The following is a 12378-nucleotide window of genomic DNA, read 5'->3' on the forward strand; positions in this document are numbered from 1 at the left end:
ATAACTTATTTACTACCCTTTAATTAATTACTGTATAACATGAGACTTTGTGATTAGGTCTTCTTCTTAAGGTCAGACAGACATGTGGACTGATAGCATATAACATGACTTGTAGTTAGTTAATAGATATGTTCCCTAACATGATGCATAGAAAAATACTTGGGGATCATACAGGAAGGAGTGATTGACTTGGACCTGAAAAAACTTTTTACAAAAATGATGTTTGTGATTTTTCTATTTATGTCCTGAGTTTTTCTCTTAATTTCATAGGACATTTTGGGGTCTCTCTGTGTCTGTTTTAGTTCTTTGAAATTATCTGACTTTATTTCTTAAAAATATTTTGTTTTCCCTCTTTTATTTGCCTTCCAATTTCACAGATGCTACAATTTGTAGGTCCTTCTTATTTTTCTTCTTGATGTCTTCTGTATGTTCTTTTTCAAAATTTCTTTTCTGTTTCCTTTTCCAGATACTAAATGATTCTTCAGCAGTCTCCCATCTTTTAGTTAGTCTGAGTTTGTATTTTATAAATTCTATTTTTTTTTCTCATTTTTATCATCTAAAACTTGGAAATATTACATGTGAAATTTAGTTTAGGTCATTATTACTATTAACGTTTTGTTTACTTTTTAATTTGTAGCAGTAGGACAGTCTATTGAGTTTTGTTAATAAATGAAAACAAAGTTTTTCTTTTTTCAGTTAAAGAATGCTTTCTGGTAACGTGTAAAGAAATGCAGAAACCACAAAACACCTTTTAAACACCTTATTCTCGAAAGTGAACTTATTTCCATAGATCATTAAGATTGAAATGTGTCCCTGGAGATTTTTATTGATGCATTTCTGTACATAATGACCTTGGTAGAAGGGAGTCTGTTTCTAGTGTTTGGGGCTCAATAGTGGATTCTTGGTTTCTGATTCAACCATTGATGAAAGGCCTCTATCATTAGGTGCCAAGAATAATTGTCTTTATTACTCTGGTTTTATTGGGTGAGGACTCTCCACTGGGCCAGGAAGATGTTATTTGTTACTGTATCATTGTTATTGTAGGTTTTTGTAAATTATTTGAATTTTTCTTCTTAGTTCACTTCACACAAATCAGTTTACTGGAATGGTATATCAGACAGTGCTTCTTCCCCATCGACATTCTTTGAAAACCGGAAGCCTAGATGAGGCAGTAACTCCCAGCACATCACCAGCTCAATGGCCAGGTATAGATAATTTATGTATCTATGAGTTTTTTTGGTCTTAATGATTTAACCATTTGAAGAATAATAAGTTTGGCTTAGTCCTGATGTATGATGTTCATTGTAGAATATTGTTAGAATTGACACCAGTATTTCCTCTTCATTATAAATTACGCAGTTACTTAACGTTAGTATTTCCTTAATAGTCATTTGAAGATAAAACAAGTGTTTTGTTTTTTATATTCCTCTACATTTTTCATAATAGCAAAATACTTTTTATAGCAATTAATTTTTTCAATCTGATTTAAGATTCCAAATTTTTAATATTTCTCTCAATTGAACATGTAGTTCAACATTCATACATTCACTTTAATAACTTTACTTGCCTGTGAATCTAGAGAAGAAAAGTACTGATGCTGTAACTTTTTTTTTCAAAAATTAGAAAAATGTTCTCAATTTTTAAATATTTAAAAAGTTGATTTAAATAGTTGCTATATTTGTTGTTCTTCTTCCAGGAATAACTTCTCTAATGCGACTTTTGAACTCTTCTGGAGAGGAAGCCCAGTCAGGGCTTACAGTTTTGCTCTGTGAGATTCTCACAGCAGTGTATCTTAGTCTCTTTATCCACGGCTTGGCGACACATTCAAGTAATGAATTATTTCGAATTGTGGCCCATCCTCTAAATGAAAAAATGTGGTCTGCTGTATTTGGTGGAGGTGCACATCTTCCTAGCAAAGAACAGACACACTCAAAAGCTTTACACGGTTCGTTTTAATTCTTTTTTTTTAAGCTGGAACTTCATTTGAGTGATAACTGTCAAATGTAATTTACATTTTAATTTGTTCACAGAAGGTTCTTGTTACAGACCATTTTCTGAAAGCATGACAATGCAGTATTAAGTTTCTGGTGCAGTTTTCAATCGCTAACATACTATTGCACCAATGATTACAACTATAATGTAATGTTCATAAACTTTTTACTGTTGAATTTTTGTTTGTTTGAAATATGCTATGATACTGGTTTTTGTTCTATCCCAAATCAGATTCTTTCTTCTTTCTTTGGCAGGAAGGCACTTTGCTATGCCTAGCCCCCACCAGGTAGTGGTATTCTCCATGGAATGTGTGGGCTTTTCCAAAGCTCTTTCAACCATCAGTTCTCATAGCCCTCCCAGTCTTGCAGGCAAGATATTAGTTTTAGAAATAGGCTTTTTCAGTTCAGCTTGCTTTGTGTTCTTTTGGAAGGGTTTGGGTAATGGGCCAGCTTTTTTTTTTTTTTTTTTGGTATTTACATTAGCCAATGGACAAATTTCCATTAATCAAGCCATATTTTTGATTTAAAACAATGATTTTTATTGTAGAAAACCAAGTCTTTTGTTTTATTCTGCTTTTCAGTGATTTGTTCTGGTGTTTTCTATCTCTTACACTTTAACCTATTTTTGAATGTATAGAATTTATTTAAGAAATGTCACTGTTAGTCATGGTAAATCAGACTATGGCTTGATGTGACTGGAAAAATATTTCAAATAAGGCTGCTTTATGTTTTGCATATTATGTTCTGGCCAGTAGGGGTTTTGGATTTCTAAGTGTTCATAATACCATAAAAAGTAAATATTTTAAATAATTACATCCTTTTCCAGAACTTTCAAACTGCAACTATATAATCTATTTAAAGATTAAAGCACTATGCTTTCTTGATCTGAAGAAGAATGTCCATGATGCTTTCTGCCCTTGTTAAGTTTTCTTTTCGTAATTTATTAACCACTATGGGGCAATACTGGTTCTCAGATTTTTAAAAATATTTTAATTTTCATAACATTTCCAATTTTTAAAAAGCAATTCCCAGTACTTTTTCAAAGCATGGATAAAAAGGAAAACAACTTCTCAGTAAACTTGCGTGGCATATCACTTTAACTGTATATATCTGAATTCAGTGTAGGAAAACTCTCAAATCTAGTAGCTATACAATTTATAGCTCCTCTGCGATTAGTTTTAAGTAATTTTGGAATTTTTAATGTGTTCTATGAGGAAATAATTTTGTAGTACTCTTATTAATACAAAATGTTTTTAAGGAATACATTTTGCTACACAATGTCCACATATCTATAAAAAATTGAAAATACATTTTCTCCTAACCAGCCAATAGTTTTCAGTTTCAACCATTTCTGCTAAGCACAGATAATGTAAAGATCCTTACTCAGAGTCCAGGGTAGTCTTTGCTTAAACACACAGGTTTAGTTGTTTCCAGGAAAAGATGGCATTAAATAAATTACATTTCAAGCACCATCATAAACAATATCCCAACATTTACTAAAACATTAATGAAGTGACCGAAATTATATACATTTAACCTCTTAGATTTGAGCATGCTAGCAAATGGTAAAGAATACATAAATTAAGTGGTTCACTTAGTAGTAGCCACACCCAGTTGTTTGATGCTGTCCAATCTTTGAGAATTCACAATTTAATCTGAATACAATCATAGATATAATAGAAAGGACATTTACAGAGAACATGAATGATGTGATTCATTCACTGCCTGCTAATTAGAAAAAGGTTAGTATTGAATGATGCTAACCATTGAATGATGAAGTCCAAGGCTTGCTGGTTCCAAAGCTTATTTAGTTTGAGAAGGAAAAGGTAAAAACAGAGTGAAAGGGGAAGAAGTGGAAACACTCGTAGGAATTTGAAGCAGCAGTCCTGTAAAGAAGCAGATCTACTAAGTTATGAAATGTCAGTGTTTGAAGCATTATTATGTTCTAAAGCAACATGGTTGTCTAGCAGTTGTAACTAAGCAGCCCTACATGTTTCAATTACCACAGAGCATAATCATGATAGACTTCCAAAAGTCTGATTGCATTAGGTGTAGTATTCAATAAACATTGTTCACCTAGAGACTAGAATAATGTGTTTTAGAAAAGTTGATATAAAGTCAGTGTACACACACACACACACGCACGCACAATTTTAGGTTTTAGTATTTCAATTTGGATAAATTTAAACTGACAAGTCTAGAGTACTGCATTTGTTTAATAATCTAGTCATTGTTAAATTATTATGTGTTGATGAAACTCATAGTTAAAACTAAATTTCTGTGTTCTTAAAAGTATTTTCATAATCTGGGCACCTTGATGTTACTTAAAGTAACTATTTTCATTGTTCTATGTAAAATCTGATTTTAATTTTTTTTGTACAATAAGAGTCTCATGAATTAAATTGTATTTCTCTCTACATAACTATTATATACTTCACCAATTCTTTAGTGATACAACATTTAAATTCAGTTAAGCTTTAAAATAAGAAAATGATAGTTGAGTTTTATTAGACTAGGTTGGTAGGTCACAATTCTTACCACAATATTAGTAATTTATTTTTCATCAATATTTGTGAATTCTGTTCGGTATGCTATTGAGAGTCTTATCTTTGCTAATTAGAACTGTAGTGTAGGTATGTTCTTAGAGTTCTGAATTATTTTGTTTTTATGGTTAATTGTTAAAGTAATGTTCAAAAGTCAATTTTTTCTGCTAACAGTTAGAAATCCATACTTTTGCTTTTTATTGCACATTTTAAAGCATAACAAAATATTTTGAGTTTTAATTGTGTTTTATAATATTTGCAATTATAAAAACTGTGAATTTTCTATCCTTACCTTGATAACTTTATAGTAATAATTTTTACTAAATTGTACAATGAAATATAAACAAATATTTTAAATTTAGTAGTCATGTGGATATTATTTTACTATGCAATTTGGATATTCTGATATTTGAAGTACATTTTTAACATTTGATTATATGTTAAGTACAGATAAGAAAATTTGTGTTTTTCTTTTGCCCATTAAGACTTGTTTAAAAACAAAAGCCTATTTAATAGCAGTTATCACATGTTAATACCATTCCTTTCACAAAATATGCAAAGTAGCAACATTTCTTGACCAGAAAAGGTAAGAAGACTGCAGCTTAGTATTTAAAATATAAAACAAATCACCTCTTCAAAATACCATTGAATATGCCAAACAAACTAGCTGCTGAATAGCAAAATAACTGAAATGGGAATACAATTTTGTTAAAGTACTGTGATAGACTTTTCATTAAGTATAGCATAGAATAAATATGTGTAATCATTCATTCATCTGTACATAAACATACTAAGGTCCTGTAATACCCTTTTTGTTTGTTCACTAGATAACTACCAAGGAAGGCAAATTCTGAGATAATAAAAGTAGTGGAAGCCCAGGTGATAACAGAAACATTTATAAATTTTTACAGATGAATATCCTTGTATTGCTAGGTCTTAGCTGTTTCTAACACCTCTGGCACCCCTAATTGCTATAACAAGTAGCTTTAATGTACTTTTTCCACTCTGATTTTGTTGTGTGTGTGTGAAAACATAATATAACTTAAAATTTATCACCATAACCATTTGTGTATAGTTCAGTGGCATTAAGTACATTCAATTTTGAAACATCTACAGGACATTTTTGTTTTACAAATTTTAAACTCAATTCTCAGTAATAAACAACTCTCTTTTTCTCTACCCCTTCTGATAACCACAGTTCTTTTTAAGTTCCATGAATTTTACTACTTTATATACTTGATAAAGCAAAAGTATTTTTCTTTTGATGACTGATTTATTTCACTTAGTGTAATGCCCCTCACACTCATTCATGATGTATCATGGGATGGATTTCCTTCCTTTACACACCTTAACTGTATGTATATACTCCATTAAAATTTTTAATGTCTTTTGGGTTTTACCTGAAATCTTATATACAGAATTATCGTATGGCTTTTAGGGTAATTGAAAAGTAGTATTTCTAAGGCAGTTTTTATCCATATTAAAAAAAATACTCAAAAAATACCTGTCAGTTTTTTTATGTGGAGTGCCCCTGATCATAAAGGAGAAGGAAACAAAATAAATGTACACACACACATACACACACCCTTGCTTCTTAGAAGACCTATCAGACTATGTTAGACTGCATAAGCTTACTGGGGGAAAAAAAAGCAAGAAATACATATGAAATCTTAAAATTACATGATTTTGATATTCTTCACATTTATTATTAACTTTCCTTGCATGTCTTTAAATTTTGAAGCTCATTTTGAGGCCCAAGACAATGTACTGCCTAAAACTTCCTGCATTTTCTGGCACTCTTAATAAAAGCCTGTTCCATTTTCTGGCACTCTTAATAAAAGCCTCACAAATAGCCCTGTAGATAAGCATGCCTCAAGAATGAAATGAATCTTCTGGTTACTTTGAGGTCAGGTTGAAAAGAGGTAATTAACTTGAGAATATATTTAAAATATAAACTGAAAATAATAAAACTAAATAGTAAAAATCATTTATGTTTTAATGTTGATCAAAACACTATGCATTGAATAATAAATCCAAGTGTACAGACGATCTTAGGATAAAATGCAATCTGTCTTTTTTAATTCCCATTCCTTACATGTAGCCTCTGAGCCATTTCTCCATTTGTGTTTTAAGTTCTTTGGAAGTTACCCTCTGATTCTAAGAAAACCACTGTACAGTTTGCTGGAGATAATTATAGAGGTTATTATAAGGGAAAGAAGGTACTTTTGAATGCTCAACTATCCCATCCTCACACAGAAGCCATTTTTAAAAAGTAATTTCTGTAAATCCCAGATAGCAAGAAATTTATTTGTAAATTCACGTCAGTACGTGGCTATTTTTCCCCATTCTCTTATTTCTCCATGCCCATGACCATTTGTAAATTCTATGTCCTACTTCATTTTCATTTCTCCCTAATAGTGTTTTTTTTTCCTTCTCTGTGTAATAAAGTAACCATTTTACCCTTAATATTGAACTATAGAAGGGATTTTTATCCAGGGAGTGGCAAAGTTGTATATACTTGATTATTATCTTTTCAAAAGTTGGCACGCAGTAGCTACATTGTCTTTTTGATACCCCTACACTTCATGACCACTGTAAGTCAAGGTAATTTGAGTACAAAATTGTCTTAGATATTGATGCAATTTGAGAGAAAATAAGAAGGAACGTCTCTCCTAAAAACAAGGCAGCGACATTTCATTTTTTCTGGAAGGCATCATTCAACTCTTTTTATTTATAAGTAATGTCAGTACTGTGAATATGTTCATCAAACTCTTTTTGATAAGTAGATTGATACTCTGGCATTGAGTATGTACATCTTAAGCATTTCTGTACATCTTAAGCATTTCCTTCCAGTTTGATGAATTTCTGTGTAACTCTAACCCTAGCTTCACAGTACTTCTCTCTTGAAAAGTCATATTTTGTTTTTAAAACACTCATTTTATCATGACATGACAATCAAGGAGGAAAGTCTATTAATTTAGCTTTCTTTTTTAGTTTATTTTTCCAGAGCTCCCCACAGCATCTATTTTCAGCATTGTAGTAAACAGAACAAGCAAAATGGCAATGTTAAACAAATGATATATTTATCTTAAACTTCACCATAACTTTTTTGAAAGGTAGAAAATGCCTTTATATTCTTTATTTTTTTATTTCATAAGAATTTGATAACATCAATTTAAGTTTGAGAATATACATAACTGCAGAAGGCATAAAAGAAGCAACTGTGGGTTACCATTTCTAGTAAGAAATGGAAAAATTCCACATATAATTTGATGGTTCTTTTTAATAATCATCACTTTTTAGCAATCTTAGGATACTAATTTTGTTTTTCTTTATTTTTTTATTTGTGAAATTACTAAATTACACTGTTAAATTCAGCCTGGCTGTAGCTTCATACAGTGCATGAGCATGCTTTTTATGCAAGCTGAGTAGCTTTAAACAATTACATAAAATTATATTACAGCTCAAGTTATTTGCATTCCTTTAGAAGGTAAGTAAATTCTTGGTGGGACCATTGCAAAGGTGATGGTGCCATAATATGGAGTTTTTTTGCCTTTCTAATAGACCATTCTTAGTCTGGGAGATTTTTGATCTTTTACTGGTGATTTGCAACTTGTGACATAGCATTGATTAGTGTTTTCCTCCATTAATGTTACCTGTATTCTTACATAAAATATTAAGCAAATATGAACCCTCTGTTAAGTATTTATAAATTAAAACAATAAAGGTAATGTTTTCTTCCCTTTATTATTCTGTTGACAAGAAAATTCCATCTCCACACCTTTCTGAAAGTTTGACTAAATTCAAATAGGTAATAGTGTTTCAGTGTTTTTATATTTTAGTGGGAAATGTGGCATTATATGTAGATAAAAGGCAAATAAATGGTTACTGCAAAATTTCATAAATGAGTTAATTGCCTTTAACATTTACATTCTGTGATATTCCTCTTCCCTGTGATGCTCTTACATAAAATGGAAGAACATGAAAAAATTTCCAATATGGCCTTAGCTACGTTGTCACCCATTTATAGGCAGATATTACTCCTGTTACTTCCATGTGTAATAGATTATCAACATCCAACAAGCAAAGACAAACTTACATGGAAAGAGATACTACTCTGCCAAGTGACTTTTGTTTCATTTTGTTTGCTTTCTTCCTTTATTCTCATAATCTCAATTTTATATGTGCAGTCTTATTTACTTGTGTATTACATAGAGTCCAGTGAAAATGGTTCTTCTTTAATGATACTTTATTTTGTTTTATTAGTTTCTTCACTAGTGGAAGAAGGAGAGAAACAGAATAAACGTTTTAGGACATCAAAAATGTCTTCCAGAGAATCTGCCCCACAGACTTCTGCCTCACCACCAGTAAACCAGGACTCGCTGAAAGTGAAAGAAAAATTCATCCCACCTGAGCTTAGTATCTGGGACTATTTCATAGCCAAGGTAATGAAAGTTGCTATTCAGATGAGTATATATGTAGTCAAACAGAAATGAAAATGTTTAAAACAACTATGATTGTCCCTGTGTCAAATGCTTTCCACTCCCTAAAGTTTTCATTTTCTGGTACTATATTACAATATATATATGGTTAATATTTTAGTACTAATATACATAATACTAATTAAGAAATCCAAAAACTATCAGGAGGCAAAGTGCTATCCATACTCCTTCCTTTTCTCTACTACAGGCTATTGTGCATTATTAAGATACACTCAAATTTCAGTTACCACATTTTAAGTATCATTCTCTGTACAATGCAGTTCAAATTTATTTAAATCACCACAATTAAGTAATGAATTGCCACATAAAATTTAATCTTGCCTGTTAGTGTTTTAGTTCCCAGATCAATTAGTAAATAATGGATGAACCTCATGATCTGTGATCAGTCAGAGCAGTATTTTCAAAGGCTATTGGTGATTGGTTATTTAATACCTGTTAGTTCACACACAGACAACAAAGCACGTGGTTGTCTTAATTGTTTCCCATGATAAACTCATGTGGTATATGTCTCAGAATTAATCAGATTACTTATCTGATAATCACAAAATGACCATTTCTCTAAAAGCAATTTATAGATTAGGGGCAATTCCAATGAAAAAAAAAATGTCAGTGGCATTATTCAAAGAACTAGAGCAAATATTCACATGGAATCAAAAAACCTCTAATAGCCCAACCTATCCTTACTGAAAAGAAGAAGAATGGAGATACTATACTCCCAGACTTAAAACTATACTACAAAGTCATAAAATTCAAATAGCATTGTACTAGAGCACAGACACACAGACTAATAGAAAAATTGAAAACCCAGAAATAAAGCCATACACATATTGTGATCTGATCTATGTACAAAGGAGTAAAAGTATGCATTGGAACAAAAATAATCTTTTTTTTTTTTTTTTAAAGATTTATTTATTTGTACATACAGAACTGGGGTACAGGCCAGAGGCTCAGGGGCAGTGAGAGGCTTCACAAGAGACAGAGTGGGGAGCAGAACAGGCAGATCGACGAAGTACACTGCTGAGGGGAGCAGCGGGCGGGTCAGGAGAGGTCTGCCACGCCATGTGGTCACCTCCGGGGCAGGCGGGAATCGAACTCATGCGGAAGCGGCTTTAGATTCTCAGTGCAGTGCTTTAACCCGCTGCGCCACCAGGGAGGGCCACAAAAATAATCTTTTTAATATTAATTGTGCTGGGGAAACTGGGCCACTACTAATGAGACTAAATAGTATATCACACCATACACAAAAACCAAGTCTAAATGGATAAAATACTTCACTGTAAAAACTAAAACCATACAATACATAGAAGAAAACACAGGCACAACACTCCATGACATACATCTCAGAAATATCTTTGAGGACTCATCCCCAGAAAATGAAGGAAGAGATGAACAGCTGACACTGCACCAAGCTAAACAGCTTCTGTACCTCAAAAGAGACAGTAACCAAAATGAAGAGACACCCTACAGATGGGAAGAAAATATTTGCTCCATTAAGGGACTAATATCAAAGACCTACAAAGAGCTTACACAACTCAACAAAAACAAAGAAAGAAATCCAGTTAAAAAGATGGGCAGAAGAACTAAAAATACACTTCTTAAAGAGGATATGCAAGTGGCCAACAAATAGATAAAAAAATGCTCAACATCACTTATAATCAAGAAGATGGAGATCAAAACCACAGTGAGACACCATATCAGACCAGTAAGAATGGCCCTCATTAAAAAAAAAAAAAACAAAAAACTGGTAACAACAGATTTTGACAAGGATATGGGGTAAAAGGAACCCTCTTACTTTCTTGGAGGAAATACAAACTGGTCCAACCACTATGGAAAGCTATGTGAGTGTTGCTCAGATTACTAAAAGTGGATCTACCGTATGATTAAGCAATTCCACTCTTAGGAATCTACCTGAGGGATACAAACATACTAATGCAAAAGGAAATCCACACTCTTGTGTTGATTACAGCATTACTTACAATAGCTAAGATATGGAAATAACCTAAATGTCCAACAGCAGATGGCTGGATCAAGAAGACATGATGTGTGTGTGTGTGTGTGTGTGTGTGCCTACCATACTTTTGTTACACATGCTTGTTTCTTTTCTTGCTATTTGACTTTTCTCTCATAAAAGATAGGTCCCAATAATATTCTTTAAATATAAATCTTAATAACTGTACTCTACTTAAACATCATTAGTGGCTATTGCATTCCTCAATACAACTTCCACATCTTTACCTCATCTATCATCTGTTCGTTTAGCCAAAAGGCCATGGAACTAACCTACATTTGCCACAGCAGATCTCTCTTGTCTCAGCCATTGCTTCCTTTCACAATGTATTTCAGTAAATCCACCTGTTCTGTTTCCCACTCTTGTCTTTAGTGAATCCTTTCACCTCATGGCCTACACCCCAGTTCTTCTGTGTAAAACAAAACAATAGAGTCTTTCTGTGTAGTATCCCACTGTCTAAAATACTACTCTTTTCTTTATGATAAGACTTTTTTCTTAGTTTCCTTTAGGTCTTATTTTAATGCTGCTTTGCAAAGATATCTTCCATGACTGATTTATCTCAACGATTTTTAATTTTCTTAATCTGGACACTGTTTTTTGGTACAGCACACTAACTGTAACTTGTTCTCTGTCATTTGTGTATTTTTTCCAGTAGCTGTAAATATTATTGAACAGCAACTGTATAGACCTTAAAAAATTTTTAATATCATATATACTTTTTTTACACATCATGGATACTTAATGGATTCTTTGGTAGCTAGGTGTAAAATGGAAATTGTATAAAGTGGTGTCCAAATATTCCACTGTAAAAGTCACAGCTTTTTTTTTTTTTTTTTTTTTGGGTATAAAACTAAAGTAGCAATACTCATTATTTATGATGAAGTGTTTTAAAATAGGATAAATTGATAATAGTAGACTGTATAATTGAATATATTAAATTAGATAACTACATGATAAATTATTTAACTTTTTTTTTAGCCTTTTCTACCCCCTTCCCAAAGTAGAGCAGAGTATGATTCAGAGGAGAGTCTGGAAAGTGATGACGATAATGATGATGTTTTATCTTCAGATTTCCATCTCCAAGAGCATTCTAATTCAAATTCATATAGGTATGGAATGTTTATTTTTAGATTTCCTTTAAAAATGCATTATAGTTCAATACCTAAAATACTTTAAATTAATATCTGTAAAATTAATAGCTTAGTGAATTAATAACACATACTTAGATTTCTTTCATTGAAATTGTTCTTTTATCTTATTAACAATGATCCCATATTTAGTTTTTCCTTATCCATGAAGAACAAACTGTACTTTATATCACTTCTCACAAATCT

The 12378-nt window shown here is 31.9% G+C and overlaps 1 protein-coding gene across 2 annotated transcripts in view; it reads left to right on the top strand.

Moving 5' to 3' along the window:
• Window positions 1-12378, top strand: part of DMXL1 (Dmx-like 1) — a 111295-nt gene that overhangs the window by 59544 nt on the left and 39373 nt on the right. For both annotated transcript variants that reach the window (XM_012727984.1, XM_004686653.2), the window contains exons 27-30: window positions 1078-1205; window positions 1697-1945; window positions 8801-8979; window positions 12023-12153. In XM_012727984.1, the coding sequence (XP_012583438.1) occupies window positions 1078-1205; window positions 1697-1945; window positions 8801-8979; window positions 12023-12153 (687 nt within the window). The remainder of the gene's footprint in view (window positions 1-1077; window positions 1206-1696; window positions 1946-8800; window positions 8980-12022; window positions 12154-12378) is intronic.

Source organism: Condylura cristata, unplaced genomic scaffold (assembly GCF_000260355.1).
Source record: "Condylura cristata isolate star-nosed mole 26May11 unplaced genomic scaffold, ConCri1.0 scaffold00021, whole genome shotgun sequence".
Taxonomy (NCBI): Eukaryota; Metazoa; Chordata; class Mammalia; order Eulipotyphla; family Talpidae; genus Condylura; species Condylura cristata.